The sequence below is a fragment of the Mauremys reevesii genome, linkage group 3, assembly GCF_016161935.1.
Source record: "Mauremys reevesii isolate NIE-2019 linkage group 3, ASM1616193v1, whole genome shotgun sequence".
Taxonomy (NCBI): domain Eukaryota; kingdom Metazoa; phylum Chordata; order Testudines; family Geoemydidae; genus Mauremys; species Mauremys reevesii.
In genome coordinates, this window is record NC_052625.1 from 103,215,446 (window position 1) to 103,226,821 (window position 11,376).

Sequence of the window (11,376 nt, forward strand, 5' to 3'; positions counted from 1 at the left end):
CTAAAGATTCATATGTCCCTTCATGCTTCAACCTTCATTCCAGCAGACATGTGTCCATACTGATGATGGGTTCTGCTTGATAACGATCCAAAGCAGAGCGGACCGACGCATGTTCATTTTCATCATCGAAGTTAGATGCCACTGGTAGAAAGTTGATTTTCTTTTTTGGTGGTTTGGGTTCTGTAGTTTCCATATCCGAGTGTTGCTCTTTTAATACACCTGAAAGCATTTTCCACACCTCGTCCCTCTCAAATTTTGGAAGGCACTTCAGATTCTTAAACCTTGGGTTGAGTGCTGCATCTATCCTTAGAAATCTTACATTGGTACCTTCTTTGTGTTTTGTCAAATCTGCTGTGAAAGTGTTCTTAAAACAAACCTGAGCTGAGTCATCACCCAAGGCTGTTATAACATGAAATACATTCTGCCATATATGTAAAACAGGAGACATACAATTCTCTCCCAAGGAGTTCAGTCTTCATTATTTTTTAACAATCATCATCAGCATTGAAGCATGTCCTCTGGAATGGTGGCCGATGCATGAAGGGGCATACAAATGTTTAGCATATCTGGCACGTAAATACCTTGCAACGCCAGCTACAAAAGTGCCATGTGAATACCTGGTCTCACTTTCAGGTGACATAAATAAGAAGCAGTTAGCAGTATTCCCTGTAAATGTAAACAAACGTGTTTGTCTTAGCAGTTGGCTTAACAAGAAGTAGGACTAAGTGGACTTATGGGCTATAATGTTTTACATTGTTTTGTTTTTGAGTGCAGTTATGTAACAAACAAAAAAATCTACATTTGTAAGTTATACTTTCACAAAAAAGAGATTGCACTACAATACTTGTATGAGGTGAATTGAGAAATACTATTTATCATCATTTTTACAGTGCAAATATTTGTAATAAAAATTATATGAAGTGAGCATTGTACACTTTGTATTCTGTGTTGTAACCTTGGGTTGAAGTCAATATATTTGAAAATGTAGAAAAACATCCAAAAAAAATAAATACATTTCAATGGGTATTTATTGTTTAACAGTGCGATTCATCGTGATTAATTTTTTTAATCAGTTAATTTTTTGTAATTAATCGCATCAGTTAACTGTGATTAATCAACAGCCCTAATGCTTTCTCTTCAAGGTTGTGATAATGAGTTAGTCAATCTATATTTTCTTGCATAATTTAAATGTTACAGGTCAAACTCTTTGCAGGTGTAAATGAGTGCTGTTCTATGGCCTTCAATGGAGCTGTGCTCATTTATTCCAGCAGCAAATTTGGTCACACATATCTAACATGAAGAACAGGGTATGGTGGATCGAGTCTTACCAGCCTGGGTGTATTCTGCATCATATGAGAGGCTGGTTCAATAGTGACCTTGCTCCTCTCATTCCTGAGGAAAAGCATTGCTCACTGTATTGTGGGAGTATGATGAACTGTTCCTGGGGGAGAGAGAGGGCCACTTGCTATACTAAAGCACACCCTGCTGTTTGCTTCACAGAGTAGCCATGGAGTTGGTCACAGAGAAAGCTATTTCCTACAGGCAGGAGAAAGAACACCATAAAAAAAAATCTGTTAAGACTGGTAAAAAGTGGCGACACCTCCTCTCCCCTTTATAATACAGAGATGAAGATCCTTAAGATTCAGTTTGGAACAAAGAAAGGAAACTGCAATGAGACAAATAAAAATGACATGTACATTTTGTAGCAGCAGTTTTAAGTGACACTTATTTAGCTCTCATTTGCCTATTGAGTGACTAGAGGACACTGTTAGAGAATTTGGTGGAATACTACTGCAAATGACAAATCGCTACAACACACATTTTAAAAACAAAAATCCCACAGTATACAAGTGAGTAAGCATCATCCATGCTCAAAGTCCATCTGGCCACTTAAGAATTTGTGAGTATTACCCCATCATTCCCATGTTAAACATGGATGCTAGGAAAGAACAAAATTATTGATGCAAAGATGTCACACATTGTAGCACAAGACCCAGCCATTGATCATCTTTGCTGTTTCCTCCACAGCAGCATGGAAATAATTTAACAAAGTATGTAAGAGTGAGATGCTAATGTATTTACTGCTGCTCACTCTGTATTTTTCTGTAATTTGCATTATTATTGGCTAAAGATATTATGATATAGTATTTACCTTAGTCTTAACCTCAATGACCTTTGTTAAATTTCCTCCTCCCTGTCTTTAGGAATTGTACAAATAAATAACTGATTTTTCAACTCACATTGAACAGTTCTTAAAAAAAGAAAAAGTTGAATTTTGAAACTAAGCTGTGAACCAAGGTACCTAGAGTAGCTCACATTGAAAATGCCAAGACCAGGTCAGGCTGCTAAAAGGAGAGCAGATTCTCCCACAACTGTGTGACTGGTTGATTAATCTAACTAAACTGTGCTCCTGACCCCACACTGGTTATCAGGAAGCTAAAAAAAAAAAAAAAAAAGAAATCACTCAGGTCCCTTTGAATTCCAGTCTCTGGCTCCCAAACAGCAAATAGGTCCAGTAATGTGAGAAGTTATTTAAAACCCTAGTCACTATACAAAATGTTCTTCTGATCCCCCAAAGGGCCACCCACATAACCAGCTCAATATTAGGTTAGATCTTACCCAAAATACCACCCTGCCAGACAATCCTTTAGTATCTAAAACCAAAGGTTTATTAGAAAAGAATGAGAATAGAGTCATTAAATGGTGAAAGCAATTGTATACATACATAAGATTTCAAAGTCCATATATCAGGTTCTTAGCAGCACTGGTGAGTTTGCTGGCTTGTGGAGTCCCTCTGGAACACATCCAAAGCTTGGATGGGTCTATCAGTCCTTTGTTCAAAGCTTCAGTTTGTAGAGAAGTTTCTCCAGAGGTGAGAAGCAGAATTGAAGACAAAATGGAGAAGATGCAGCTGCCTTTCAATATCCTTTGCCATGTGGCCTGTACATCTTCTGTCCCAAACCCAAGCTCACGGGCATGGAAGAGCTCTTGTAATCCCCTGTCCACAGGCATGTCCCTACATGTCTTGCTGACTCATAGGCAGGGCCAGCTCTACAGTTTTCGCCGCCCCAAGCAGCGTACCGAATTGCCGTCGTGGACAGCGGGGGCAGTCCGTGTGCCCTTAGGGCGGCAGCGCGTTTCCGCGGTGACGGCAATTCGGCAGCAGCTTCTATTTTTAGCTGAAGCCACCGCTGACAGCTAAATATAGAAGCTGCTGCCGAATTGCCACCGCCGCGGAAACGCGCCTGCCGCCCTAAGGGCGCACGCACTGCCCCCGCTGTCTGCGGCGGCAGTTCGGCGCGCTGCTTGGGGGCAAAACAACAGGGACTGCCGCTCCTTGCAGATTGCTGCCCCAAGCACCTGCTTGGAATGCTGGTGCCTGGAGCCGGCCCTGCTCATAGGCATAGCTCCTGGCTTCTCTCAATAGGTTCATTGTAGAGCTGATTGCCCTTGATTGGCCATCCAACAGGCTAGATAGTTCCAGACAGACTGGCCTCAGCAATGTCATCCAGAAACAGCACAGGTTGGAGATGCAGTTATCATACATATTAATAACTCATGATACAAAGATGATACATGCATATAAACAAAACCACTATACTTAGCAAATCAGAACTTTTCCACTAATACCTTACATGGCTCATCTTGTAAGATTCATTGCAATTTTATAATATTGGTATCAATATTATAATAAATGGTCACCCATATTCCATACAGCATCACATAAGCTATCAAGGGTTTAAGCAGATATGAAGAAAACAGTTGCTGTAAAGGCAACAACTAGACTACCATCTGTTTTAAATAAGATGTAAACGTTTCCTATAGAAACAAAGACAATACAAGTAAATACTGGGGATTTTTTTCCATTCACAGCCAATTGAACCCCACACAGAATTAAAAGTGTGGTATGCTGCAGATTACGCCAAGTTTATGGAAGCTTCTGCAGTTGTCATCAAAGAAGAATCTGATATCTGTGCTTTATCACCAGTTTTAACAACAGTAAGTGTCCAAGGACTGCATCCAAGCCAACACCTTGCCCCAGTTCACATGACAGAAAATGATTGTCAACTAGTCTAACATTGAATTAACAGTTTCAATCAAATAGCAAAAGAAAAGTATCTGGAGCGCTGTTACTTTGTATACTGTACTTGTACTCTAAACAGAGCACAATACAGTGTTGGCATGTAATGGTAAACTCTGGAAAGACTAACATGCTGGCATACATTCTTGGGAAACTGAGTACACCAGTCCTTAAAATTCACCCGTTCACTGCTCTAGCTTGTTATGTCCTAATTCTTTGGCATACATGTTACAGCATGTTGCAGCGCCCACCCCCTTCCCCCCCCAGTGTTAAAGCACAAAAGCTATTACATCTCATTATTTTCTTCTTTCTCCATGTCTCTATGGAGAGAGAGAGAGAGAGAGAGACACACACACACACACACACACACATATATATATATATACCCTGCATTGTTGGCAGAATAATCCCACAGGCCCATGACTTCTGTACAGCTGCAGTATCACAGAATGCTCTCAGTCTAAAATTAAGTGGAAAACTTGACTCAGTCTTAACTATGGAACTGTGACTAGCGCTTCCATAATAAGAACAAGCACAGACACACTGAAAAAAAAAAGGGGGGGGGCAAAATCACCAAAGGATCAGCAAGAGCTAGAATAGCAATAAACATCAGACAACAACATGGAAATAATCATTTACCAATCATTTGTTTTCATGCTTGTACACAGCTAAGTTTAATATGTCTCCAACTCAACAGCAGTCTGGGTGGGACAGTTATGTGCTGTGCCTGCGCCTGTCACTGAGGGAAATGAGAGGCCTTGGGACGACCAAAGACAACATAGGGCTGGTGAGAAGAATGTGACCTCTCTCTCTTTGTAATGGTTAATCTGAGGGAACTGTTTCTGTTCTCATTGCAGAGAGAGTGTGCCGACGCCTGGATATGCTCCAATTGTAGTAACGTTTTTGGGACTTTAGCTCTGCTGGAATCTCACCAATGCATCAGTAAAGACAAAGCACTTCTCACCAGCTTCAGACCAGCAAATAAATTAGAACCTCTGAAAGCAAAGGGCAAAACCAAAGGCAAACTGAGTGAAACTGGCATGGGCGCAAGCATTGTCCAGTGCTATGGGGCCATTTCCTGTTCCCCTAGTGCAAAGTCTACCTGTGCCAGCTCAGGAAGTGTTTGCGGTTCCATTGTGAGATTTGTGCCTACATGGAGAAATGGTCAGTCTTCACTACTAAAGGAAAGAGAAGTGAAGCAGCCAGACAGTTATCACTGCCAACTCTGCGGGAAGATATTTGTTTCTGTTGAAAAGCTCACAGCCCACACTTATGCCCACACAGGAGAGCGTCCCTACAGGTGTTCCCAGCAGGGATGCACGAAAGCTTTCATTTCCAAATACAAACTGATAAGGTACATCTCCTGAAGGGATAGCAGCCCTTCCAAGTGGGGGTGTGGGGAGGAAAAGATGTCTTTTCTTGGCATGCACTAGTGACAACTACTCGCTAAACTCCATTGGTCATATTTCTATATAAGATGTTAAGATTTAAATAAATGCTGTTCAAGGTGTGTGAATAAAACAGATTCACTGCCATATGTTGCTTATAACTATCCTTTCTGATAGCGTGTGCATACACCTGAGCCCTAAGTCAGGTGGGCTTATATATGGGTCCTTTCTTCTAAGGAACCTGAGCACTTCACAAACATTAAATTGATTACGTCTCACCTCACTTCTGAGAGTAAGTGTTATACCTCTTTTACAGATGAGAGAACAGGCACAGGGAGGATGAATGAGTGGCAGGACAATAGGTATTCCGACTCCCAGTCCTCTGTTTTCGGCACTAGCCATTCTCTGCCTCTCAAGTACAATTATAATTGCTATTCAAAAGGTGTTTCTTGCAGTAATGTTCATCTAGCTCTACAGACTATAAAAAACCCACTAGTTTGCTATTTAATAGAGTCTGGCTTTTTGAAAACGGTTACCCTAGAGAGCGCAAATGCCTTCACATTTTGAAGCTGTATCCCACTTGTGTGCATGAGTTCTGTAAAAATGTTGTTATTCTTCTGTCTTAGGCACTCGGCCACCCACTCTCCACAGAAATCTCACCAATGTGGTTACTGTGAAAAGACCTTCCACAGAAAGGACCATCTGAAAAATCACCTTCAGACTCATGACCCCAACAAAATGGCCTTCAAGTGTGAAGAGTGTGGCAAGAAGTACAACACCAAGCTGGGTTACAAACGACACCTGGCTCTTCATGCAGCCACCAGTGGTGACCTTACCTGCAGGGTGTGTTCCCAAGAGTTTGGTGGCACTGAAGTGTTGTTAGAACACCTCAAAACTCATGCAGGGAAGCCAGGCAGCAGCACCAAGGAAAAGAAACATAAGTGTGACCATTGTGAACACTATTTCTATACACGCAAAGATGTGCGGCGTCACATGGTGGTTCACACAGGCTGCAAGGACTTCTTGTGCCAGTTTTGTGCCCAGAGATTTGGGCGCAAGGACCACTTGACTCGCCACGTGAAGAAAACACATCCACAAGAGCTGCTGAAGGGCAGGTTGCAGAATGGTGACTTGCAGGGTCTCTTTGCCCCTTTCTCTCCATTCAGACTGAAGGAAGATGCCAGTATCCTGTCCTCTTTTCCTGAGAGGCCTTCTATGCAGCATGGGCTTCCGAACACATTAGAAGCAGAAGAGTACAGCAGCCCACATATTCACTGTCAACAAAGCCTCCAGTCTACTCATCCCTTTGAACCTCCTCATTTGCTAAGGATGAGCTGTGTAGATAGTCTCTCAGCCACTCATTCTAAACCATCTCCACCATCAATTCCTACCAACCAGAATCTTCATCGGCACAACAAATATGAACTGAGTACTACCTCATTTGCACCAACATCCCTCAAAAACCTACCCATGGAAGTGGATGTTAAAGCTCATAATGTGAATTTACTCGAGGACCTGCCTTTACCAGAACCTCACAAAGTCAATCTGGAAGAAGCTTCCTCGGGGGCTGCAGGTGATGCTGGCAAGTACATATTGCACAAGGAGACTGTGACAACAGTTGAATCTATTAGCATGCCCTCCATGGATCTTACTCATATACTGGGTTTCTGGCAGTTCCCTCAGAGTGATATCCAGAATAACAGTGGGGACATCACAATGGCATTTGGTCAGGAGGAAGCACCACACAGGCTGAGCTGCCTCAGCCAACAGCAAGGCGCACAGCTAGCTCTGGGTGGAGTGGCCCTAAATCAGCTTCATCATGTCCCTCATTCTTTTCCATCTACTAGTACAAATTCTGTAACATTGCCTCATTTTCACCATGCATTCAGATAACTACCACCTTTTTTAGGGCTCCTTTTCAACCCAGATTTGCAAAGGAGGAAAGCCCTAAACCATCTCGAACTTTTAAAAAGGACATTATAAACATTGTAGAATGTTCCAGGAAGTAACAGAATGAATAGATGTATTTTATATAATACTTTACTAGTTTCGTAGCATATGACACTTTCAACAATGCCATATTTTCCCCTCAATACCCTCCATGTTTTTACAATTAAACCAAATAGTTGAACTAGTGTTCTTCAGTGGAAATACAAATGTATCTATAACAGGCACAAAACATGATGGCTGCTATGGGGGTGAGGGTGGGAAACATAACTTTTTAAATGAGCCATGACTTGCAGTAATTTTATACCAGGGGTCGGCAACCTTTTGGAAGTGGTGTGCCGAGTCTTCATTTAGTCACTCTAATTTAAGGTTTCGCATGCCAGTGATACATTTTAACATTTTTAGAAGATCTCTTTCTATAAGTCTATAATATATAACTAAACTATTGATGTATGTAAAGTAAATAAGATTTTTAAAATGTTTAAGAAGATTCATTTAAAATTAAATTAAAATGCAGAGCCCCCCGGACCGGTGGCCAGGACCTGGGCAGTGTGAGTGTCACTGAAAATCAGCTTGCGTGCCGCCTTCGGCACCTGTGCCATAGGTTGCCTACCCCTGTTTTATACAAATGACTTGAACATTGTTCATATGTAGAATCTAGGAGGGTCCAGTAGGTTTTTATGGCAAGCACTTAATCACTGAGCTTTAAGAATTTTTAATTTAAGTTATGACTTCACTTATTTTATCTCCTCTCACTTTTCTAAAAACAAAACATGGCTGTGGTGATTAAGTTGAACTAGAATTTGTTTTTTTGAAGTGCACTTCCGCTGTGTGTGGAGATATGGTGTTTTCTCCAGGGCTGGAAATAACTACCACCGTCGTAGCCTAAGAATAGATGTCTTGTATAAATGGCTTTTTCTGAAGAGGAAGTATGTGGTTAAGACAATACATTAATTTTAATTTAGACCTTGATCCTGCAAGATGCTAGGCATTCTGGACCTAATCCAAGAAAGCACTTAAGCCTATACTTAGCTTTAAGCACAAGTAGTCCCATTGACTCAGCCCCTTGCACAATCTAGCTCTCAGGCTATGTCTACACTAGCACTTTTGTTGGCAAAACTACACCCCGACCAACAAAAGTTTCACTGACAAACACGCTGGTGTGGACAGCACTATGTCAGCGGGAGATGCTCTCCCACTGCCATATCTACCATTGCTTGTTGGAGGTGTTTTAATTATGCCGGCAGGAGAGCTCTCCTCCTCTGGCATAGAGTGACTACACAGGAGACCTTACAGCGGTGCAGCTGCAGCAATACAGCTATGCTACTGTACAGTCCATAGTGTAGACATAGCCTCAGTAAAGATTATGTTCCCCATCCAAGCAAGCTCTGTTCACTTTTGGTTGATAATTATGGCCTTTGTTTCAGCCAGGAAAGCGATTATTCATTGTAAAAACAACAAGGAGTCTGGTGACATACAGACTAACATGCTACCCCTCTGATACTTATTCAGTGTAACAATCTGTAGCACAAATGTTCTTTGGCAGCTAAACTACACTAGCAACATAAGCTTAATGTTACAGTCCTCAGCATATGCATGGTAGTTTTTGTTACAGTCAATGACTGGTCTGCATCCAGAAGGGCTGCAAGATCAGACAAGGTCCCATGGTGTGCCTTCCACAGCTACATACAGTGTCTAACCCCCACTAAAGTTGGATGAATATATAGCAGGTATGAAAATGTTAAGTAATTTTATATTTATGGTTTCAGCACAGTAATATTTAACAGGTTATATCTAGCCATTAAGTTACATTCATATGTATAAACCAAAACAGAAATATGCTCTTTTTTGTTTTTGTAAGTTGTCTGTATATAGTTCCTTTCTAAAAGTCTTCAGGTGTCAAAGTGCCATCAACTGACAAGGTATGGTGAACTCATGCAAATTGCAAAAGATACCACACTTTTTTTTTTTTTTAAAGACAGTTTGTAAAGAAAACCAGGGTCCATCCATCTCCCATAAACCACTTCACAAAGATCCTGTGTTTTTAGTTTGCTGCTGTTGCTGATTAGGTTCTTCTGCATCAAAAGAAAACATAGAAATGTAAAGTCCAAATCCCACTAGGTGCTCTCTGCCCTCAAGTCCCATTGTTTAAAAATAGATTGATTTATTAATGAACTACTAAAAAAGCCCATCTCTGAAAAATTAGAGAATGATAATGTATGCCTGTTGTGCATTAAATTATTCTAGGACGTTATGGATAAAGCTTTAAAAATTTGTTGTGTGGGTGTAGATTTAGATGAATTCATTTACTGTGTTGTCCTTTCTAATCTTGCCTATTGTAGTCACTTTTGTGTCTCTGTTGTAGTCAATATTGTATCTTTTTAACAATATGGATGTTTATAGGCATTGTCTAAACATATAATATTAATGAGCATTTTATCAGCTTGGTTTGAACTTCTGCAAAGAGGTCTAACTAAATATTTAAATAATATTCCTTCACTTAAAGGTCATAGTTAAAAGAAAATGAAACACAGATATTGAGCAAGAATCATGACCATGCTCCGAATGGAAATGTTCAGATTTATGATCCATCAAGAGAACCTGTGCCCATACCTGCTTTCAAGCTATTTTGAAATACAGCATTGTGCCTTCTAGAGGGGTGCTAGTCTTCTGTAGTTAATGAAGAGTGCTTCAAATTCAAATAAAAAGTAACATGAATCACTGTGTTACTAGAGCTTCTAGATAGCATGAGGTAATGGTGATTAAAACATTCTAATGAAAAAGGTAATTGGTTATTTTAATCCTGGCAATAAATTCAAATTCTAACATTCCTGAAAGCTTAAATGTAGGGGAAGCCTGAACACAGGCCCTGTTTTGTATTGAATCATTAAGGGCAGCACAGGACATGTGTCCAGTAAGAATTTTTATCTTTAGAATCTCAGAACACTACAAATACTAAAGATGTGTCACTTATTTTAAAGTAGGAGTTTGGGGCAGGGGGAGATTTTCTTTTCTGTAAATTTAGTGTTCTTAAGAAGGCCTCCACTGAGAGCCCTGGAGAATGTGTGTCCATCCATAGGACAAGAACAAGGCACACAGTAGCTTCCTCCATACTTTTATGCAAAGACTGCAGTGACTGAGCTGCTTTAGGAGCGAGCCCTCATGTCAGTGAAAGGAAAATGTTGATATGTGAAATGACATTATTATGCTGGGGGGTGTTTGAAACATCTGAGCTTGGGCCACCAGTCTGGAAACCAAGAACTCACAAATTGTTATCCCAGCAGTGTCACTTCACCTATCTGGCTCCATTTCCCAGTCTGTAAAATGAGGATAGTGATACTTACCTACTTCACAGGTTTGTGTGAACATTCATTGCTACATAGCTTTGAATATGTAAAGTACTATATAAGTGTGAAGCAGTAGTCTGTACAGTATAGAGCCCCATACCTGTGTATTTTTTCTGTAAACAGGATTATTCTTTTTCTAGATTATTTGACAACTCCATTGTGAAGGTTTCATTTATGCCTAAATGCAAAACAGAAGTATGGATTAGTGTAGATTATCCTATACCAGCACAGCAGAATTGCTTACCTTAACACAAAGTTGCAGAAGTCATGCATACATTTATGCATTTGGTTCTGCACAGTTGTAAATTTGGGTGCCCATTGTGAGTATTAATATTATTTCACCAAGTCAGGGGCACTTTGTAAACTCAGCAAGATGATCAAGTTATAATAGCATCCTGGGCAAAATTTTCAAAAGTGCCTAAATGATTGATGGGAAAAATCAAGAGGATGTAAGCTCCTAAAAGCTACTCTGCCCCAGGTAGACTCCTAACAAAGGAGTTGATTTAAATCACATTAAGCTACCTCAGCATACAAATCAAGCTACCTCTACAACAGTTTTCCAACACAATTTTGTCATTTCACTTCACACCACCACTCCTTATATCCTTTATCT

At 40.5% G+C, this 11,376-nt stretch overlaps 1 protein-coding gene and 1 long non-coding RNA gene across 7 annotated transcripts in view; one reads left to right on the forward strand and one right to left on the reverse strand.

Annotated features, from left to right (window-relative positions):
* The window catches only part of PLAGL1 (PLAG1 like zinc finger 1), a 78,351-nt gene extending 70,594 nt beyond the window's left edge, over positions 1–7,757 (forward strand). For 5 of the 6 annotated variants that reach the window (XM_039529985.1, XM_039529986.1, XM_039529984.1 and 2 more), the window contains 3 exons: positions 3,874–3,999; positions 4,939–5,435; positions 6,096–7,757. In XM_039529985.1, the coding sequence (XP_039385919.1) occupies positions 3,874–3,999; positions 4,939–5,435; positions 6,096–7,362 (1,890 nt within the window). In that variant the 3' untranslated portion in view covers positions 7,363–7,757. The remainder of the gene's footprint in view (positions 1–3,873; positions 4,000–4,938; positions 5,436–6,095) is intronic. The other variant, XM_039529987.1, reaches the window with a different exon arrangement.
* Positions 7,758–9,277: 1,520 nt separating this feature from the next.
* LOC120400846 lies at positions 9,278–10,946 on the reverse strand. Its single transcript, XR_005596109.1, has 2 exons — positions 10,864–10,946; positions 9,278–9,491 (listed from the first exon to the last, which is right to left on the reverse strand). It is a non-coding gene; the product is annotated as an uncharacterized LOC120400846 (long non-coding RNA).
* Between the last annotated feature and the right edge of the window lie 430 nt (positions 10,947–11,376).